Source organism: Hippocampus bargibanti, linkage group LG01, assembly GCF_051943395.1.
Source record: "Hippocampus bargibanti isolate YZ-2025 linkage group LG01, ASM5194339v1, whole genome shotgun sequence".
Lineage (NCBI taxonomy): Eukaryota > Metazoa > Chordata > Actinopteri > Syngnathiformes > Syngnathidae > Hippocampus > Hippocampus bargibanti.
Genome location: NC_142734.1, coordinates 28,958,135 through 28,981,356, shown reverse-complemented (window position 1 = coordinate 28,981,356; position 23,222 = coordinate 28,958,135). Strand labels below are relative to the sequence as shown.

Sequence of the window (23,222 nt, the reverse complement as noted above, 5' to 3'; positions counted from 1 at the left end):
CCTACGCAGGTCCGGCAGACACATCAAGTAACACCAAGGACATAATTCCATTGAGAAGAACAACCCAAAAAAAACACCAAACAAACATCTTATTTTTATTCCAAGACACAAATAAGGCCAAATGCGTTCTCATTCTGATTCTGATGCAATTCTGCGCTGTCAAATTGCATCTGTTCATTGGCACCAGAAACTTACATCATCGTTCACTTTATGTTCATTTAGATTTCGCTTGGAATTGTTTTGACTTACCGTCTCACTTGGAATTATTCATTTTAACTCCAGTCATGTGCTAATGAGGGAGGCTGGCGGGGAGTGACAAATGTGCTGTGCGACCTCTGCGCCATCACGCCGCTATAAAGATCCGCCCGACGGCCTCCCGTTCACCGAAATCATACGGTGGTGTTTCTCGGCTAAATATTTGTTTTGTTTTGTTTCGGAAACTGTTTCCAATACAGTAAAGTCTCATTATATCGATATCGGATATATCGATAGTCCCGGTTATATCGATACTATTTCTATGCACGCACGGAGAAAATTACATGCAAACAGGGTCGGATATATCGATAGTCCCGGTTATATCGATATTTTTTCGGACTCCCTTGAATATCGATATAACGAGACTTTACTGTATATGTTATTTGATTCCGTTTGATTTCCCAGTTTAAGTGCCGTGGAGCGACGCTAAACGCAAAATCATACAAGGTCGGCGGTATTAGCGCCATACAATGATGAATTAAACATCAACTATATTTTGACGGTGGAAAATCATCTTTATGAAAGTCAATGCGGTGAAGAAGTAGAGCAGAAATAGAGCTGTCATGAAAATAGTCTTCCACCGTGTGTTTTCGAGGATGAAATGCCATCAAAGGTTGTTCCGTTTCCAAAGACAAAGCAGGCGCTCCTCCTCTACCGCTTTGTTGGGAATTGACTTTGTTTTTAAGTTTGAATGACCGAAAGTTAACATGCTGCGATACCATAACCCCAATCACACTTTCTTTCTTTCTCAGGAGTTCTTAGCGCCGTAACCTAGCGCCTGGTCGCCATTAGCTTGTTTTTGTGACGTTGACTAATGCCTCCGAAATTACCCTTGGCCACCATTTCTCTTATCACAGATGTATCCCAGCAAAAGTCCAGAAGGATGACGTCTGCCTGGGGCTGATTGGAACGCCTCCCGATTTAACCTCCTGCTCTTCTGTCTTAAATGACAGATCAGCCAAACAAAGCCATTAACTTGATTTAAATTTCCAAAGCAGCGGACTCGCTCACATCGCTCACATCGCGTGTCGGTTTAAAGTTGTCCGGGAGATAATTCAGTGGCTCTTGGACTTCCGATACATGAGGCCATTTTCATTTGTTTGGACGGTATCGTGAAATAGCGTATTTTCCACACTAAATGGCACTATGGATTATGAGGTGAACCTTCAACGAATTGCGTACTTGATTTTTTTTTTCTTCATACATTGGGCGCACTGCTTTTAAGCAGCTAGCCACGCCCAAGAAAATGCTAACAGAACGATCAGATGTAAGGAAAATGTATTTATTATTGAACTCTGCTTTGTAAGCACGTCCCCACCAGGAGCCACTTTGGCGTTGAAATATTACCGTAATGACCATACACAAGGCGCACAAGGTCTGTGTAAGTTCCCAGTCATACAGGAGTGGTCCATCGATGAAAAGGTTTCTTCAGCCGTCATCTGTATACAGATGACGGCTGAAGGAACCTTTTCATCGACAAGGCGCATTGGAATTTCAAATGTGGATGTTGTCGCGGTGAAAGCAGGGTACGTAGAAAGGAGGTGGTTGGACTGTACGTCTGTTGTCATGACACCTCGGGGGCGTAGCTCCAGTATGATAAAACGAGGGTTGTTCAGTGCTGGAAAATTAGAACACAGTCAAACCTTGTTTTTCAAAGGTATCGGTTCTCGACCAATTTGGTTTTTCCGACCAAGAATTGTGGGGTTTTTATGCCTCAATTTACAACTGAAAATTGGTTCTCGACCAAATTGAACACACTTGAATACACCACTTGACTCCCCTCCGCTTCCTCATATGTCACTTCCTTGTGTCACGTCTCATTGTGACCGACACATTATCCTCGTGTAGCGTTCCACTGTGAACAGGCGTGTTTGTATTGTTCAATCAAGATAAAATAATCTGACATTGATTACATTGATTATGATGGGAAATTTCGGTTTTCGCCCAAATCAGTATTTGAACAGGTTTCTGGAACAGATTGTGGTTGAAAACCGAAGTTCAACTGTATTGAGAGTTTTGAAAGCCGCTTATAAATGAAATGTATTATTATTATTATTTCTTGTTCCATGTGGTGATTTTTCAATACCTCCGTGAAGCTAGCATTGGCTAACTCAACTAAACGCCTATCCGAAATATCACTCTTCTGTGATATGATACTTATGTATTCTAAAAGATGAAATGTTGTTTTCTTTCAGCGGGGAGGGGGTTGGGGTGGTGGGACTTTACTTCATCCGTGCAATGCAAAGGTGCAATGCAGGAAGTCGTACATGAATCTAAATAGGTGTTTCTGCTTTGTATTGCCCACATACTCGTTTCTCAGTAAATATCTTCATCAAGTGCAAGATAAAACGTAATAAAATGCTTACGTTTAAGCTTGATGTGCTGATTTGTTCGTGGGTCTTTGCTTGTTTTTATGACTTTATTTCAATGTCTACTTTGGATTGCTTATCGGTCCTCGCCTCGTGTGCCTCAGCAATCATGTTCTCATATCCTGACGCCTAACTTGCTTGTTACTGATGAATGATGATATTTTTTTTATCTTAGGCTAGATGAGTATGGTGTTTCGTTACTGCCTCTGCATTATTACACAGCTCCTGCTCACTAAATTTTTAATAGGTAATACATAGAATACGGTTTTCAAATGGTGGATAAAACTTTTAGAGAGGCACACTCGACTTTTCCCGGCTGATTTGGATAAAATTGACATCCCCTGTGTAACATGTGGACCCCCCGAGCTTAAGTAAATGATGAGGCAGAGGAGATATTACGATGGATGGCAAGTGATGGCTATATTGATCGTGGCCCCAAACTCATCTCTTCCACGAAAGTGTCCAAAGGATCCAATAACCAGAGGACGAGGTCCGTAAATCCTTAGGTTGCTAATGACAACTCTACTGCGATATACCGTCTCACCAAAGGCAGGATGATAACATTTGTCATATATACAGTAAAGTCTCGTTATATCGATATTCAAGGGAGTCCGAAAAAATATCGATATATCCGGGACTATCGATATATCCGACCCTGTTTGCATGTAATTTTCTCCGTGCGTGCATAGAAATAGTATCGATATAACCGGGACTATCGATATATCCGATATCGATATATCCGATATCGATATAACGACACTTTACTGTATATATATTATATCTGAAGCCCATAGTGGCTTCAATTCAACATGGTTGCGCAATGAATGTCAAGGTAATGTTTTATCACTAAAAACAATCAACCCAAAAGACATCCATCAGGTATGACATGGGTGACCATAAAGCCTTTTTCCCCCTGAATATTTCAAATACATTGACGTCAGATTCGTTTTTGTACTGACTGGGTCCATCGATGGGGCTTAACAGAGTGACCGCTCATATTTAATAAGAACCCGCCACTGTGGATGGCAGGAGTGCAGCAAGGTTCCCAGGATCCAATCATCCATCTGGCCATCTTCCTGAGGACTTATTGGTGGGTCACTTTGGGGATGAGGGTCACCAATCAGGAGGGTGCAGTTGGAGGGGGCAGCGCATTGTGGCCGGCCACCAGCACACCCCTATTAACATCCAGAAACAATTTGGCAGAGCAGGTAGAATATACTATGAGCCATAACAGTCAGCCTTGAAGGACATTTGGCAGGTGGCTCTATGTCTGTCACTCTTTAGGATGATAATCAGCAAATAAGGCATTTGGAGCATCTTAATCTTCCACTTTACGCCTTTGAACAACTTGATGTCGGTACAAATAACGGTTTATCGCTCTCTGAATCATTTATTGCAGTGGTTCTTAACCTTATGAGAGGTAACGAACTCAACGCACATTCATTGGATCCTTTATTAGTGTCCTTCCGTTTTGTCGGTGCATGACTAGAGTTGCTCAACTTGACTTTTTTTGCTTGATGTAGCATTCATTAAAACATTCTAATAAAAAATAATCAAGCAACATACAATCAAATCAATCACACGTTGACTATCGAGCGAACCAAATTTCCCATTGCACTGATTGGACAAGTATGGTCATGTAATCAACTGCCACCACTGATGGCCAAATCGGGCATCTGCCTCCCCGGCAAAAGCTCCGTCGAACCCCCAAGACAAATCCCTGAGCCGAACCGCAGCCAAGGAATGTAAAACTTCATCCTAGGAGACAATTTTACAACACTACTATCATGTGGCCGAGGCATTTGTAGCATCGCGAGCAAGGGATCCCTCCATTTAGCTCAGTGCATTTCTTGAGGTGCAGCACGAAGTTGTACATGATGTTCTTACAGACTGAATTGGTCCATCTACCCATCGCTCATGAGCAAATTCTGGTTCCAGCAAGATGGAGCAAGTTCTCACACCTCAAACCTGTCCCGAGATTGGCTGAAAGAGAACTTCCAAGGCTGCGTGATCAGTCTCAAGACTGATTTTGACTGGGCACCCCATAAACCTGACCTAAGGCCCATATATATTTTTCTTTGGAGCTATCTTAAGGACAGAGTCTACCCAGGGAAACCCAAAACCATCACGGAACCCAAGAAACCCATCAGGAAGGAGATGACAGCCATTACCAATTCAGTCTGTAAGAACGTCATGGACAATTTCGTGCTGCGCCTCAAGAAATGTATGGCGCTAAATGGAGGCCATCTAGAACATAGGCTGTAGAACGGAGAAAAAAAAGGTCAAAGACCCTCGTGTTTTGATATGATGTTGTGAATATAATAAACTAGTTATGACCAAAGTTTCATTTCATTCAGACAAAATACTAAGAAACGAGGCCTAATTAGAGTTGGGGCCCATTTTTTTTGGGTGACCCTGTAAGAACCACAAAGCCTTGAATTGCTGATGACCTCACGTCTGTGCGAATAATAGCTAAAGTGGAATCAGAAAATAAAACGAAGTGTACTCTGACTTTTGTGTGCAATTCAATCTATGATATAACAACATATACATGGTATCCATGTAATTATAGCATCCTACGAACTTTCCTGGTGCTCCTTTCGGAAGTTAAATGCATCGTATTATAGACTCATTACTGTCAAGCAGCACCACTGTGCTCTCTGTAAATCAGAGGTGTGAATCTGAGTCTGAAAGATTTCTGTTTCGGGTGTGTCAGGACTGTGATTTACCAGCGATCAGTCCAGTCCAGAATGCCACTACTCAAGCAAAATCATCTGGGATACGGTCCAATATTTGTCTTTTCCTCTTATTTACTGTTATACTCGATCCAAATGAGTCCTGTAAAAAAAAACGTTAGTTAAAATGCCATTTGACGAAGACAGTCAATGCCTATTGTAGCATAATTGTGAAGCTTTGATTGTACAGTAGTACTTATTCTTATAAAATGAATTGCTTCCGGAGGAAATTTCTGAACCAGAAAATTTTGGAAGCCGAGATACATTTTCCATGTGAATGACCTAATTCGTTCCCAGTCGCTCCAACATTCTAACATAAATGGTTTCCAAAGCATATAAATGCAGCAAAATATGTAACAAAATTGTGCTATAATTACATTCTAGGACAACAAATGAGAGTTGTACTTCATGTAAAAAATAATGCCCTCTTTTCCTTTTCAGCTTTCAACAATCCGTCGAAAATGTCCTCGAAAAATCAGTATACTGACTGTTGAACACTTTTCTGAGTGATTCACATTTACGTAAAACTATTGCGATGACTGGTGGTCCGAAGGCTGAATGACAAAAGACACTGTCGAAACGCATATCTACCTACATACTGTATAGAGATGCACGGTAGAGGACCCTCTTAGCCAATGGGATGTCGAGATGATGTTCAGTCATAGCCAATGGCAGTGAATCTATAAGGATGTTGCGTTCAGGAAACTCAATATATTTTTACTGTTCGTATCTTGAAATTCCTTTTCGTAACAAGAGGCAATATTTACAGTATTTGTTGAGACATTTTGTATCTTGAAAATTTCATATGGAGAGATGTTTGTAAGTGGAGGTTCCATTATATTATTTTGCTACAGTTCTTAGATAATTCCTATTGGTTTTGTCTTACAAGCGTCGGTCACAAAGCAAATCAAACTTTCCGATACAAACAGCTTCCTTACCTACGTTACCTCTTTTACATTTCACCATGTCACTCAACTGTCATATGCGTCATACTCCACGTGGCCAGCCTACTCTCTCCTTGCCCTCCCTGTTTTCGTAAGAGGCTTTCTGTGTCAGTGAATTCCGTTTGCTTCCAGTCCACACACTAATCCCAGGAGTGCAGCCTTGTTTTATGCATGTCCTCTCCCAGTCACAATGCCTATAAATGGTCTCTTGGTGAGGAGAATTGGGCCAGGCTGCCTCATGTCGCTCACATGAGAAGTGTCGGGCAACTGAATGGAACGGATGGTCTGCTGCGAGCCTCAACAGATGTGGCTTTTTATGCTCTTCTGAACCTGTTGAAATGAAATAAATGTAATTGTTGGGGAAACGTATGGGAAGTGTAGGAAATTTGTGGGAATTTGCTTTCGTGAAATATTAAGTGGTATGAGTTTGCGATCCCCTTGCTTTAGTTTCGAATATGACCATCTAGAACAGTTTGTATCTATTGACCAATCATCAACCGTGACCATTAGCAATTTGTCAATACTTTTGAAACAGCAGCATTATCATTCGCAATTGACAAGAAACGGTTTATAGATTACAGGATATCTCTTCTTGAGCTTTTTGCACATTTTTGAAAATGTCTTTTTATTTTGAAAGCCTTTACTACTATTTCATATTATTTGCATTCAGGCCAATTCTATGTGTAATACTGTATGTGTACTACCGAACTCTCAACATTTCCTGGACCACATCAGTTCCTTGTATTTTTACCTACATTTATTAAGAGCAGATTTGTAATACCAACCTAGCAGATACCGTGGACCTCCTGTTAAGGATGTAAAATGGACCATAAGCATGACTCAAAACATGAGCAAGTGGCACACGGTGGGGATGATTAGTCAAGCTTCCGAAGCGACAGATGCTCCAAAATAGAAGCTAACATGAAAGACAAGATTCAAAAACAGACACTTATTCCTAATTTCAAGTACCTACCAAGAACATGATGTGACTGTAGTGTCAATGCATTTGTAATAGTTATTTCTGAAATGAACAAAAATGTGTTCTATTTCAAATACGGCACCGGAAAGATCACAGCGTTGACTTGACATGCTCGGTGGGTAAAAATATCCACCTGCAGCAAGAAAAATAACTCAGGCCATTACCATGAATTGCAGCTTTGCATCCGTTTTGAAGAAGATTAGGTCTGTGTGGCTTCGAGGTAGCGATGGGTATGTGAAGCTTCTTGAAGCACTTGCGTTTTTGACTCCTCTAGATGGCACTCTTGGTTTAAAGGTGCAGTGGATATTTAAGACGTTTCCTCTGTATACTAACTTTCATATTTAAAACAAGAGCAACATGTGGACGAGTCAAAAAATATCACAAATGCACCATGAAGCTTCATTTTCCCATTACTACTTTGAGGTCACTGTGAGGGAAGGCTTTGGCAGCCATTTTAATTTTTACGGCATAGTCTTTTAAGCTCGTCTCTTATTCAGAAGCTAGATATTGTGCCCACTGAGTTGAAACTGTATGTTTAGATTTTCTCTGTCAAGTAATCATTAAATCCTAATCAATACTAATTATTATATTAATATGAATAATAATGTTTGTTTAGATAAGAGCCAGTGGTCTATTTTGAAATGGTTCTGTGTCTGCAATTTGCTAACCGTGCTTGGTAGGGCGTAATGGAAAGCTGGCCTAGAAGGTGATATTGGCCATCATGTACTAAAAATCCACATCCCTTTAAAAAATATGGCATTCGTAGCTCCGTAAATGTGGTTGTGTACCTCAGAGCTGTCCGTCATGCGACCATAAATGGACAGATGTCAGGCAGTGTTAGAAAATGAAATACGACAATGCGTGAGAGTGAACCAAGCGGAGGAAACCGTGAAATCATGGGAATACAACCACATCCAATCCTAAATCCTCCCAAATCCTAATCCACTATCAGCGGAGCCTAATACAAAGGAGATGGAGGAGAAATGTAATCGGGAACATTTCTAGGGACCCAAAGAATGCTCGCTTTCCGATGTGAATGTGCATTCATAAGGTGATTTACCTTTACGTTCTTTTTGGTGCAGTAGCTCGCTCAAATTGCCCTCTTTTTCTCAGCTGCAAATAAAGATCACACATATTTATTCTTTTATTCCGTTTCTTCCCACTTCACCTAAATGTCACAGTGGCATCATTGATGCTACAGGACCCCACATGTGATGATTTTCCTCATCGTGTGTCCAGGGAGTCCTTCCTTTCCATTTACGATGGTCATAAGACACTGACAATGATTTACTAGCTGCCGGGGTCTGGATTGACAAAAAACATCATGGCTCATCAGAAGCACCAATTTCAATCACAAGTACAGCCAGTTTCAGTGGTGGAAAAGGAAAGATGGGTCAGTGTGATGGAAGGAGGACCCTTTTGCTCGGTGACCACCTGCACCATGTTTACACTTCAACGAGATGAACTTACCAAGCTCTGAAAATACTCAATACATAATTGAAATCTATACACTGCTTGATGCAAAAAAAAAATAAATAAATAATGCACAGATGGGCAGAGAATGTTACTGCAGGGAAGCTGGCAGGGCACAGTTGTGACAGCCGGTGCTCCGTTCACTTGGTGATGACCCAAAGCAAACCAGATAAGAAGACAACACAATTGTGTATTTCAATGTAACAAAAACAACATCCTTGTAATTCATTCAAACAATATTTTGAGTTTTTTCTATCTATCTATCTATCTATCTATCTATCTATCTATCTATCTATCTATCTATCTATCTATCTATCTATCTATCTATCTATCTATCTATCTATCTATCTATCTATCTATCTATCTATCTGTCTGTCTGTCTGTCTCTGTCAATCTATCCATCTATCAATCCATCCATCCATCCATCCATCCATCCATCCATCCATCCATCTATCCATCCTGTCTAATCTGTCTGTCTGTCTGGTCCGTCGGTCCGTCCGTCCGTGTGTCGGTCCGTCCGTGCGTCCGTCCGTCTGTCCGTCGGCTGGCCGGCCCACCTACCCATCCATCCATTCATATTTCGCCTGTTGACAGCCAGCCCCTGTTTCCAAGTACTGCTCTGCGCAACAAACTTGAAGCATTTCCCGCGTTTTCTCAGCAAACGATCCCTCAAACTGTGAAGAAGAAATCGTTTCTGTCCACCGTGCGTAACAAATGGACGAGAGAGTGAGTCATCGGCTTATCCCAACTCTTTACCTGCAAGCACAATTTAGCATCACCATTTCAATTCCAAAGCGTTGAATGGCGAATAAAGTGTTCTGGGTATGTCTTTTTACATATTGTGAAGCCATTTATTTTTTAAATCTTCATTCCGCTTACCGATGCTTCTGTCAACCACTTTGTTTCAAGAGCCAAAATAAAACACAAGCTTTATTTTGAAATTCAACCAACTTCTTTCAGGTTTCCGTCTACTGATGTATCTTTCACTCAACTTGCTTTGCACATATTTCACGTGCCATCTGCCAGAAATAGATTGGCCTCTCACCTTTAGCTGAGCATAGCAGAGACTTACTTCTGGATCCCGCCTCAGATAGGTGGAGCATAAAGAATTGAGATGCAAACGATATTCTTCCCGTATATTTGACCCACAGAGCGCCGTCCGAAGTCCACTTTTGAATAACTCAACACCTTGGATCTGAATCTTGACGATTTACTAGATTCCCTGAGAAAGGTTTTGAGCAGTTTGGAGATTTTTGAATGCCTCCCCGAAAGGCAGATGCCTGTGGGCCTCCTTGTCGCCTTCGTCATCATTATCATTACTCATGTTTAAGTCGGCATCCTGAAAAATTGCCAGAAGATAACATCTGACATTTTCCTTAACATACGTGGTCCATTAGAACTGACCTCTTTCCTATGAAAGCATTATTTTTACTTTGCCCTACTTGACACTGGCATTTCTACTCAGCAAAATCGGATTCTTTCAGGTAGCTGTTTTTTTTGTCCGTGAAACATTAACAAGGCTTATGGTTTGGTACCAGAGGAAAAATTATGTTTGCTGTTGTCAGACATGAGACTTTTTCAATCAGAACGGTCAATGGTTATGTTTACCGATATTTGACAACATTTTGGAGATTATTGAACCCTATGCACGTTGTGTGGCATCGCAAGATGTTGCGTTACGCAAAATATAATGTGTTTTACTGTGAGGTGCTCGTTGATTAATTGGGCAAAGTTTTTTTTTTTTTTAACCAACCACAAATAAAGTGAGTGAACCCACCTGATAGTGAAGTGGTTAGCACACTAGCTTCACAGTGCAGAGGTCGTGAATTGAAGACCAGGTCCGGCCTCCCTGTGTGGACTTTGCATGTTTTCCCAGGGCCCGCGTGGGTTTACTTTGGGTCCTCCGGTTTCCTCTGACATTTCAAAAACATGCATGACAGGCTCCAAATTGTCCTTAGGTGTGTGTGTGAGTGCAAACGGTCGTTTGCCCATGTGTCCCCCGCCCACTGCCCTAAGACGACTGGGATGAGCCTCAGCACCGCCTCGACCCTTGTCAGGATAAAGGGAATCAGAAAATATATGGGTGGGTGGATTTTAGTGACGTGCAGTCAGGGGAGGCAGGTGAGGGTGTGCCTCACCTGTCATCATGGAAATATTGAATGAAAAAATACATTAAACAGTTATATTTATTTAGTGATTTGTACTTTAAAGTTATTTTCCATTTAACTTCACCATTTTTGGATTCTCTTTCAAAATCCCTGAATTTTCACATTTATCGTTCAAATAATAAACAGAGATGAGCAGTGAGGCAGCAGCCGGCTGAGCCTCACCATGAATTGCACAATGACTATGCTAACTGTGCTGGCTTGCTCTGCAGTGAGACCGCATTGCTGTCCCTCTGCATATCACTATTAAAGTGTTCAAACACTTTTAGTATATGAACTAAATTTCTACAGTTATATATATATATATATATGTATGTAAGTTCTGCCGTGATTCTAATTTGCAATTAAACAATACCACAAAGAGTTGAATATCAGTGGCACTTTGACAAGCCGCATGCTAACGTTAGCATCAATATACTTCAGTGAGAGACAGCAGAAAGCAAGTGTGCAAGCTAATGAGCAGTAACTTCGCCTTTGGACCCGGCAAGTTGACTTTCATTCCGATCGTTTGGCTGGATTTTTTTTACCAATCATGAGGAACGGAAAACTATTCATATTAAAGGTGAGTATTATCACAGTTATGTTAAATAACACATTCTGAAATCACGTGCGTGCGTGTTTTTGTGTGTGTGTGTGAGAGTGTTTGTGTGTGTGTGTGTGTCTGTGTGTGTGCGTGCGTGTTTGTACGGCTATACTTGTGAGGTCCACAATGATTTTATACCATACGTATTGAGGACATTTTTGACTTGTGAGGACCGTTAGTTCGGTCCTCACAAGTTTTTCATTCAAAAGGCTTCTAGAAGGTCTAATATCAGAAAAACTTAGCCTGTGACTGTAAAGTGTCCTTGAGAGTTTTGAAAGGTGCTCATAACTTAAATATATTTTTATGATTATTTTCAGGGAGGTCCTCACAAACGCATCAACATTCATTTTGTGTGTGTATTTTTATTTCACTTGGATACACACACTTAGGACTCTCTACCTCCATCTTTTGGATTTTTAGATATTTATGTTCCAGCAAAACTTAAACTGGAGAAAACAGTCTCCTGGGGTTATTAGCAAGTAAAACTGATTCATTTTCATTACATCTAATATTTGTCTAAGTTTAATTTAGTTTTTTAATGTGTGTGCGTGCGTGTGTGTGTGTGTGTGTATGGCTCTCATTGAAAAACATTTCTAAATATTTTACTTTTATGGCTTTCTTAGTCAAAAAGGTTCCCGACTCCTGTACTACAGCATCAGTGGAGCGGTCATTCTCAGCACTGAAAAGACCGAAAACATACAGTTGAAACAGGACTGATCAAGGACGACTTTCTTCACTGGCAGTGATCTCCATTGAGACAGAGAGACTTTTAAAACTGAATAAAGATGAGGAAGGCTTCTCCAAAGAAGTTATCGATGCGTTTCTTTCAGAAGGAGCGACGCATGGACTTCATTTATAAGTAAAGGTAACATGATAATAACTTTTTTAAATTCATTTTTTCTATGCTACAGTTTGTTTATATAAAGAATGCTGACATGACATTTTAAACAAAACACTTTCACTGTTTCCAATCAAATGGTGAATAAGCTACTCTGTAGAGTTTACATGTTTGTAAATTTGACTGTGATGACGTCAGTGCCTCACCATGCAGCCATGAACCTCACCGCACGTCACTGGTGGATTTATATGCTGAACACCACATCCGAGCTACACAGGGATTTTGTTTGTCGTAATAATGGGAAAATGAAGCTTCATGAAGCACTGATCGTTTTTGATTTCTCTAGATGGCACTCTTGGTTTAAAGATGTAGTGGATTTTCAAGATATTTCCTTTGCACTAACCTTTAAACCAAGAACACCATCCAGAGGAGTCCAAAAATATCTCAGGTGCTTCATGAAGCTAGGTTTTCTCATGCCTACTTATTGGGACTGAAATGACAAGACAAGGTCGCTGATTGGTTAAGGCGATGGACTGCTAATCCATTGTGCTCTGCACGCGTCGACTTCTAATTTCCCAATTGTGGGACGATTAAAGGGTTTTTGATTGTGATTCAACTGATCTTGCCTCGGACAGACCGAGAAACACCTGCCCAGCCAAAATTCACTCCACTGGTTGTACCTCTTATTTTTATTTTGCTAGGGTACTGATGAACCAATTATAGGGCGAAAAAAAAACATACCTTAGCATCATTCCCTGCAGTGTGAGATGCTTTCTCACATCAATGCTCTCTCGTGAGAAATAATTAAAGAGACCTCATTTTCCTCTGAGGCAGGAAAAAAAAAGAAAACAACCCCCAGGTATTTGAAATGCTTTGACGCTTGAGCTGAAATGTGCTCAATTTGGCATCACAACAGAACTTCATCTGAGGATAATTGGCCGTATGACTGTTGCAAGATTTCTACCTATCTTGAGTGTGGCTATCACAATCAACAAGCGCAAGATTACCGCTCAGACGAACGGCAACTAATCCATCTTAATCCGCCACGGCAGCTGTGCGACTGCGGCCTCCCAACTTGCCGTTTGCCATCCAACGACTGCCGCCGCTTTAATGAACATTAGACATCGTTTGTTTCCTCACCCCGCTGACTCACACTGCCGGGAGATATGCGTGATTTCATAGACTAATGCCTCTTATGATTTTATGTGATTAAACAGAATTCCTAAAACCAGCCAGTGAGAAGTGTGGCGCTCCTCACGGGCTGCCAACCGCTAATGGGCTCTCGGTGACCGCCGCCAGTGAGCTAACGTTCATGACTGGCTTGTTGCATCTCAAGGTCATGGATTGTGGTGTTTTTGTTTCTCTCGAAACGGTCCTGCCCGGTCTGTGTGTGAGAGAAATTACGAAGGGCCATGCTATGCGGCTAAAAGCGGTTAAAAGCGTTCAAATCCTGTGAAATGAATCTAGTAATTGATGCGTTTTAAATTAGTCAAACTATCCGGTTTATCTGCCAAGAATATCCACGGGAATTGTCAATTTTAGCATGTAGCATAAAGATTTGAATGGGTAAATTGTCATCACATTCCTCCGTGTTGGTCGACGCATTGATTTGACCCGTGTTTATCAGGAGATTGGATTGAGTGAGTGAATTTCAACTGACAATTTGACGTGCAAATGCTGATTACATGATCTAAAACCATCTCTACAAGAGTATGTAAGGCCAGAAAAACGATTTTAAAATAGGAAATAAATATATCGTAAAGGCCTCGTAGTGCTTTTGATGACAAGGTTTCTTCAGCCATCATCTGTACTTCTTTGAAGGTGTCGGACATTTCGCTCCTCATCCGAAAAGCTTCTTCAGTAAACTAAATTTGTGCTGGTAGCTCTGGCCCAATATATAGCCCTAATGGACAGAGGTGGTGGTGCCTGAACTCTGCTTTGCACCAGCGATATGAAAGTCGTTTTTCAAGAGACGAGTCTTCATTCAACAGTATTTCATTTTTATCTTTTAGTTTGGTTTTAGTTTTGACTTTCAAACATAGTCAAGCGGTGAGTTTTGACATTGAACTCAACTAAACTTCACGACAAGAAGCCATTTGGCAGATAGCAAACAAGTCTTTGAAAACGCGCACTTAAGATTTTTATTGTCGTTTCTCGTCAAAGTTAACGTCAAAAAACAAATTTTATGGATATTTCAACCCACCACCTTACACCACTAGCATCTCGTTAGCGCTGAATTAACACTGTAATTGGATTGGATTGAATTTGCCTTTATTAGTCTCGCAGTGTAGTCGTATATATTTAAATGTGAATGGTGTAGCAACACATATCGAACGAAAATATAACAATACTCGAAGGTACGTACTGTATTTATCCTCTGCAAACTAATATGACTGCATTTTCCAGAGTTGTGAACAGTAGTTGTGAAAATGTTATTAATTTGTCTGCATGACTGCACTGTACTGCCTTCTGGTGGTCAAATTATGCACTGCTGGTGTAGCCACAATGAATTTCGTTCGATTCAATGTTCTACAGGTTTATAAAGTAAAATGTGAGAGAAGGCTATTTTTAAAAAGAGACTGAAACAGATTAATTGCATTTCCATTCATTCCAATGAAAATGAACGATAGATGTGGGTGCTTTGAGTTATGAGCTTGGTCCCAGCACTAATTTGACTCATCTCACAGGGCGGCACGTTTGAACTGATTGAACTGTTATACTCAAATGTCAAAGGATAGGGAAATCGGTGAGATCGGAGACGACAAATACGCATCGTGTGCAAAGAATACAGTTGCAATTATTTCGAGATGCCGTCAGAAGCTAACAACTCGAGTTTCGGTATGCGGTGAATCACAACTGTGCAAATGACTGCCATAAGTAGTGCGCAATATTCAATCATAATTTTAACCGCGCCGTCAACAATTTGAGAGATGGATGATATTGTTTCATTGCTGTCGGAAACAATCACAGACATTTCATCATGGACAGCACACACACACACACACACACGATTTCAACAAAATGTCAGAATGTTTTATTTAACATAACTGTGATAATACTCACCTTTAATATAAATAGTTTTCCGTTCCTCATGATTGGTAAAAAAAATCCAGCCAAACGATCGGAATGAAAGTCAACTTGCCGGGTCCAAAGGCGATGTTACTGCTAGCTAGCTTGCACACTGCTCATTAGCATGCACACTTGCTTTCTGCTGTCTCTCACAGAACTTTATTGAACTGCTACCTGTGCATGTAAAATGAGTAATCGACAACAGTTAATGAACTTCACTCTATATTTTCCATATTATGAGAGGAGGTGGCGGGGGAGGGTATGGGGGTTAGTGTTTGTGCATGTATCTGTGTGTGTGTGAGAGAGAGAGAGGGAGAAAGCGAGAGAGAGAGAGAGAGAGAGAGAGAGAGAGAGAGAGAGAGAGAGAGAGAGAGAGAGAGAGACCAAGGGAGATAGACAGAGAGAAGAGAAACAGAGAGACAGAAAACAGAGAGAGAGAAAAAAGGAGATGGAGAGAGAGTAAGCGAAATAGAGAGAAAGGGGGAGAGGGAGAGAAAGAAAGAGGGAGAGCAAGATAGAGAGAGAGAAAGAAAGGGAGAGGGAGAGCGAGCGAGGCCCCTCTGTCCGGCGTTGTTTGCCGCTCATCTTGTCCCGCAGATGCGCCGGCTGGCACTACGGTGGGCTCGTTCAATTTTGAGTTCCGCTGCTGTGACTCACCGAAAGAATCGTCTCGGCGATACTCAAAGCGCGCACGCGTGTCCGTCCGTCCGTCTTCTCCTCGACGCACAAGTCGCACGCCACAGGATTTACAAGAGTTGTGCTGCATCGCGCGCGCGTCTGCATGCGCCCTTTCTCACTTTGGATTCGGCACCATCGATTTTGAACGCACCCTGGATTTAAATACGCCTCGTTTGGACCCGCAGAAGGGAGTTAAAAGAGGGGGGCTGAGGTAAGAATTCTCTGGATGAGGATGCTGGGATGGCGGGGGGGGGGGGGGGTCGTTTTTTAATTAAATATGATTTTTTTGACACGCCGTGGCGTCATTTTCTGCGCTTTTCTCAGACTTGCGTCACGACGATCTGTTTGCGGCGCGCACGTCTGCACGAGATGGGGCACTTGAGTCGAACGCTTCGTTCGGAGACGCATTTGTGGCGCCGCTGAAATTAGCCATTGAGGACAAATGATTGAATGACAGTGCAGATAGGGAGATCCGGGAGGGTGTCTTCACGCGTGCAGACATTGATTGGACGTCTCGAAGGACGTGGCATGATGTTTGTTGTTTTATGTTCAAACGGGGTCAACGCAACAGCACGTCGACTTTTTCGGGTGGTGGGTGAATGGCTGCATCGGCTGTAAGAGACAAAACACATTTATGATCCCCCTCCCTTAATGAAAATGCAGGCTGGCACCCCTCTCTACGCACGGCTTTTTTTTGCCAAGCAACCACAAGATGGTGGTGTGTGAGAAGAGGTGTGATTTGATTTATTTTTTGGGTCGGAGTGTGGTGGGGGGCGTTTTTGAGGATATTGTATTTTTGATGCCGCATCTCAGCTAAAGAAGTGGAAGTTTCGAGTTTTAGCCATAGAAGATAACTGCCGCACACTTTTATTCTGTTATTAGAATTTCTGTGGGGGTGCGGGAGTTATTATCAACTTATTCCACTCTGCTCCATATGTAGTGTTGTGCAACACAAACTCAAATGCGCGCACACACAAATACAACTCATCACTTATGGGGACCACCCTTTCCAAATTCTAATAATAAAAAAATAAATCAGGGATACACACGGTGGCCTTGTCAGCTTTTACAAGCCTTTAAATAGAACAATTTATGAAGTCATGATGCCCATTTGTTGGTTTATTCATTCCAGTGAACAACTTGGACATCTGGGTAAGCAAATTGAGGACGTCTTTGCTCAGAATTGCGCGGTGATGTCCTTTAGGATCGTACTTTTGTTGGTCACTTGGCTTTTTCGAGTCACCCTATTTAAAAAAAAAACCTTGTCAATTATGATGCTTTACCATTTAAAATTTTGTAAGAATGTCTCCCTACCTCATTTCAAGCCTAAAATAAAATGTAATTACACTGTGCCTGTTCACTGTGGCGTTTAATGTCAGATTCAATGGTCTGTTGTGTCAATTATATATATGTATATATATATGCATTTTGTGTTCACTATAGTTATGCCTCTCTGATTTTGAAACTGAAAAGAAATGTCAGTGGAGATCTCAAATTGCCGTTTTTATGTTTATTATGTTTGTCAAAGTCATTATAAGTGCCTTGCACGCTGGGTCCTAGAGGACAGTAATTTCATCTCTGCCGTATGTCATGCATACTAGCATATTTGACAATAAAGCTGACTTTGACTTGACTTTTGATCTAAAGAATGAAGGCCGATTGAACACTCCAAATTGTCCCTAGGGGTGAGTGTGAGAGTGACCGTTGCATGTCTCTGTGGGCCCTGCGATTGGCTGGCAACCAATTCAGTGTCCCCACCGCCTAGTGCCCAAAGACGACTGGGATAGGCTCCAGCGGCCCCCGCGACACTAATGAGGAGTAAGCGGTATGGAAAATGGATGGATGGAGAGCTCAAAAATGAATTGACGTTAGAATTTCATTTTAAATGACATTTTGCTCCTGAATTTCTCACAGAGCCCCCCACCCCAGCCACTAACCCCATCTCCATCCATCTGATCATCCATCCATCCATCCATCTATTCATCCAACTCCATCCATCCATCCCTTATTTATTTATTTCCTATTTTATTTTATTTTATTTTATTTTATTTTATTTTATTTTATTTTATTTTATTTTATTTTATTATTGTTGGGTTTGTTCCCACATTTTTTTCCTCTGTGGTGTGTGATATTTAGAAGATGTGCAGTATTTATTTGCATGGTTACGGTTCCCTGTGAAAGATCATTTTGGCCCCCCACGGTATCCGCGCTACAAAATGAAAGCGCCATTTCCCAGCCCCCCTCCCTTCTCAGTCATGGTCGCTTAGAATCCAACGGCATCATTTTTTTCTCCTCGGGGAAGCTACGGTCTATTTGAGAATGTGTGATATGCTCAAGTGCTTGCGTGCTTTGAGAAAAATTGATTTGTGAGCAGTATTTTAAGGCAGGTGCTCATTCAGAACGAAAAGCCAAAAAAGGATGTTGTCAAAAAACGTCTCCTCTTCTTTAGTAGCTTTGTAATTGTGATTGTATGTAACAGACTTTCAAGATTACAGAGCTTTATTGTTGTTGTTTTTTTCATCATCGCTCTTCCATTTTCCCGGCGACAGCATGTAATTTTAAAAAGAACAACAAATCAGTTTACCCATACACGGTGCATCTGCCCAGACATTGGTGATTGTTGCTTGTCATTTATTTTATTTTTTTCAAAATTTTGTTGCATGCTAAGTGATACTCTTGTCATAGCAAGTCAAAGAAGCATTCTAACTTTACATGTACATACAGTAAAGTCTCGTTGTATCGATATTCTCGGGAGTCGGAAAAAATATCAATATAACCGGACTATCGGTATATCCGATCCTGCGGCATGTAAATTTTCTCCTTGCGTTCATAGAAATAGTATCGTAATAAGCAGTACTATCGATATAACAGATATCGATATAACGAGACTTTACTGTATTTACATTGTATTACCTCCAAAGGCCGTACCCAAAACAGAATAATAGAATGGACAATAGCACTGATCAAATTATCAGAACGCCTAAAAATAAACTACACAAGTCAAAGCAAATAAAACGAGCACAAAAGAAAATTGGAGAATCTCAGTTTGTGTCGAAATCCAAGTTAACCAGGTGTGACTGCCGAAGAAGATTATTTAAATCTATTCAAACAAGCACAGCTGTGAATCGGCAATTTGAGTCACTGGTGTATGCATAAAAAAACAACAATAAATAAATATATAAACAAATGAACAATAAATAAATAAATGATGCCGTCCAGCTGAAGAAGGAGTCCTATCGGGCCTTTATGGCCTGTGGGACCCCAGAGACAGCTGACAGGTGTCGATGAGCCAAATGGAATGCGGATTCATTGGTCGCCGAGGCAAACACTTGGGCATGGGTAAAGGTCGGTGAGGCCATGGAAGCCAACTTCCGGCTTTGAGGAAGTTCTGGTCCGCCATCTGGGGTCAGGAAGTTGACCCTCAGATTGAGGAGGGTCAGTGTGGTTTCGTCCCGGCTGTGGAACATTGGACGAGCTCTACACCCATAGCAGGTTACTCAAGGGTGCATGGGAATTCACCCAACCAGTCTATATGTGCTTTGTGGACTTGGAGAAGGCGTTTGACCGTATCCCTCGTGGAGTTCTGTGGAGTGTACTCCACAGAACCCTTGATGCGTGCCGTTCGGCCCATATACGACCGATGTCAGCATTTGGTTCGCATTAATAAGTCGGAATCATTTCCAGTGAGTGTTGGGCTCCGCCAAGGGTGCCCTTTGTCATCGATTCTGTTCATAACCTTTATAGACATAATTTCTAGATGCAGCCGAAGCATTGAAGGGTTCCGTTTTGGTGGCCTCAGTATAGCATCTCTGCTATTTGCTATTTGATGTGGTACTGTTGGAGCCTTCAAGTGGGGCTCTCCAATTCTCTCGAGCGTTTCACAGCCGAATGTGAAGCGGTTGGGATGAGAATCAGCCCCTTCAAATCTGAGACAATGGTTCTCAGTCGGAAAAGGGTGGACTGCCCCCTCTGGGAGCCCCCTCCGGGAGAATATCTTGCCTCAAGTGGAGGAGTTTAAGTATCTGGGAGTCTTGTTTACGAATGAGGGTACAAGAGAGTGAGAGATCAACAGGCGGATCGGTGCCGCGTCTGCTGTGATGCGGACTTTGTACCGATCTGTTGTGGTGAAAAAGGAGTTGATCCAAAAAGCGAAGCTCTAAATTTACAGGTCGATCTACATCCTAACCCTCATCTATGACCACGAGCTATGGGTCGTGACCGAAAGAACGAGCTTTCCGGACTCTCTCCTAGACATAAGGTGAGAAGCTCGGTCCTCCGGGGGGGGGCTCAGACTCGAGCCGCTTCTCCTCCACATAGAGAGGAGCCAGATGAGGTGGCTCGGGCATATGATTAGGATGCCTCTTTGATGCCTCCCGAGTGAGGTGTTCCGGAAGAAGAAGAAGACCCCGGTACGACCCAGGACACGTTGGGGAGACAATGTCACCCAGCTGGCCTAGGAACACCTCGGGATCTCCCAGGAAGAGCTGGAAGAAGTGGCTGGGGAAAAAGAAGTCTGGGTTCTGTATTTGAAGCTCCTCCCCCTGCGACCTGACCTCGGATAAGCGGCAGAAAGGTAGATGGATAAACAAATACAGTGGTTTCATGTGGTGTCGATCACGGGGTGGGCTATCGCAGCAGGTGGTGATTATACCTCATGAGTGACACCATAGTCAATTTCTGTGAAAGGTTCACAATGAAATGTTGGCAGGGAAACCAACCAACGCTACTGCTACGTACTTACAGTCTACTGTGTATCAGAATTTAGCCTAAAACAACAACTTTGGAGGAACGTGCCAAAAGTAGGTCACGACCCATCCGTTCAGAATCATTAGTGCACCTTGACAGACAAAGGTTGCCTCAAATAGAGGCCCGATTGTCGAGCATGTGTTTTTTTTCAATGGAAATGTAACAACTAACACGATATGCAGTGTCACATGTGATCTATTTTAAACCCTAATGCATAGTGTTCCGCTTGAATATGGGCCAGATGTTGAACCAGCTACAAGGAAATCCTACGGCGTTTGCTTGTGCTAGAAGAGCCAAGTGTTGTTCCAAGCAATAAATAAAAATATAACTGCAGGAATTCATGGTGACTTCTTTCGGTCTGCCCGATTTGGCCACTGGGGGCAGTTTATCTAGTCCTGCAGATGCAAACAACGAAGACTTTAACTATCTCTCCATCCATTTTCCGTACCGCTTATTCCTCATTAGGGTTGCGTGGGGTGCTGGAGCCTATCCGAGCTGTCTTCAGGCATGAGGCGGGGGACACCCTGGATTGGTTGCCAGCCAATCGCAAGGCACACAAAGACGTACAACAATCATTCTCAGACCTAGGGACAATTTGGAGTGTTCAATCTGCTTGCCATGCATGTTTTTTGGAATGTGGGAGGAAACCGGAGGACCCGGAGAAAACCCACGCGGGAACGGGGAGAACATGCCAACCCCACACAGGGAGGCTGGAGTGGGATGCGAATCAGCGACCTCTGCACTGTGTGCTAACTACTCGTGATTAGTGATGGGAAAACAAAGATTTATAAAACACCTGTGATTTTTTTATTCCTCCAGTTGATGCTCTTGGTTTAAATCTGAAGTTTAGTGCAAAGAAATGTCTTCAAAAATGACTGCATCTTCTACCAAGAAGGCCATCTAAAATAGTTAAAAACTATCACAAGTGTTTCATAAAGCTTCACTTAGCCATCACGACCATCATAATGTCAATTACAGAATAACTCATATTAAAGGCATCTATTTTTCCATTTACATTTTTCCATTCAAATTGAGAAAGGTAAAGTCAAATGTGGACGAGGGACAGCAGCAACATCGTGAACTAGGCAGCATTCATGACAGCCGCTGTAATGTTTTCCGAGTTTCCCCCATAGAGGATAAAGAATGTATGCCTGTGAGCATGATATTGCCCGTCTCCATAACATCGTTTGACATACCTCCTATGTCTATCATGACATGTAAATGTGAATAATTGTTAGCGGCAGTAGTTCAAAGTGTCAGTACCATTTTCCAGATAAGATCCGAGCAGCCTCGGGCTGGATCATGTTGTGATTGAAATGCAAATGACAATGCGCCCCTTCATTGATATTCAGAAGACTTAGCGGTTATAATCAGTCCGAGTGAGAACAATGTATGCCATCCTCGTCGAAGGAAAGCGGCAGTGCATTCTGCCCCCACCTACCTCTTTCGCCATAAAAGACAATTAATATATTACGTACCACATTAACACAAATACTGTACAACGTCGGTACATGGGGGGAAAAAACAAATAAGCCCATTATATTGCGTCAATAAGAAGCAGCAATTGCAAGTGACAAAAGTGTCGCCACATTTATCCTTTCACCTTTGATGTTGTTTTGCTGCCACGCAGACGTGGCCACCATCCCTTTTCGATATCCTGCTTGATAAGATCATTACATTTGCGCGCATTCAAATCAGTAGCAAATGATGTCTGAATCAAAACGGCAAAAAATCTCCTGCTGTAAACATGCCTCAGGCGGACATAATAATAATACTAATATTCATCTCTATACTCAAAACATGTACGTACCTTGACATTACCCATGAGCACCCTGCTGTATTTTTCTCAATAAATGTGCGCTTGCTGTGTTGACCGTCATGATGGCAAGTTTCAGAATCATTTGTCCGCTTCCCTGTATTGAATAAAAAAAGGTGACATCAATTTTTGCCACGGCGACTCCAAATTGCTGACTTGAAAGGTCCTATTACACTCCCGGGCCAGAGGAGAAACACTTTTGTTGTTTACCTTGTGTCGTTTCACTTGAATATCTGTAGCCGATTTGGGCTTTTGGGGTTGGCCTGCTAGATGGCAGCAAAAAAAATTAGGCCATCGAGTCGAACCCTTTCAGAGACGGACGGCAGTTACTAGTGATGGAGAAATGAAGCTTCATGAAACACATGATGTTTTTTTTTTTTCTCATCCACCTGGTGCTCTTTAAATATAAAGGTTCGTGCAAAGGAAATGTCTTCAAAATGCACCGCATCTTTAAACCATCTAGAGGATTCAAGAACTATCACAAGTGCTTTATGAAGCTTCACTTCCGTGTACAGTTTACCATGTTATTAGGTTACAGGCTGCGTGGAAGGGTTCAGGTGTTGATTTGACAG

At 42.0% G+C, this 23,222-nt stretch overlaps 1 protein-coding gene and 1 long non-coding RNA gene across 5 annotated transcripts in view; one reads left to right on the top strand and one right to left on the bottom strand.

Annotated features, from left to right (window-relative positions):
• The window catches only part of pudp (pseudouridine 5'-phosphatase), a 46,541-nt gene that overhangs the window by 21,967 nt on the left and 1,352 nt on the right, over positions 1 to 23,222 (top strand). The window contains exon 5 of one of the 3 annotated variants that reach the window (XM_089008624.1): positions 12,127 to 12,306. The exons of 1 other annotated variant lie outside the window; for it this stretch is intronic. In XM_089008624.1, the coding sequence (XP_088864750.1) occupies positions 12,127 to 12,220 (94 nt within the window). In that variant the 3' untranslated portion in view covers positions 12,221 to 12,306. Of the gene's footprint in view, positions 1 to 12,126; positions 12,307 to 23,222 lie in introns of those variants that run through there. One more of the 3 variants, XM_089008600.1, reaches the window with a different exon arrangement.
• LOC148903782 (uncharacterized) lies at positions 1,750 to 16,144 on the bottom strand. 2 transcript variants are annotated; one of them, XR_016116471.1, is made up of 6 exons: positions 16,068 to 16,144; positions 10,533 to 10,668; positions 8,343 to 8,395; positions 6,298 to 6,633; positions 5,354 to 5,462; positions 1,750 to 3,799 (listed from the first exon to the last, which is right to left on the bottom strand). It is a non-coding gene; the product is annotated as an uncharacterized LOC148903782 (long non-coding RNA). The 2 variants fall into 2 exon arrangements; XR_016116470.1 differs by lacking the exon at positions 1,750 to 3,799 and having other exon boundaries at positions 4,447 to 5,462.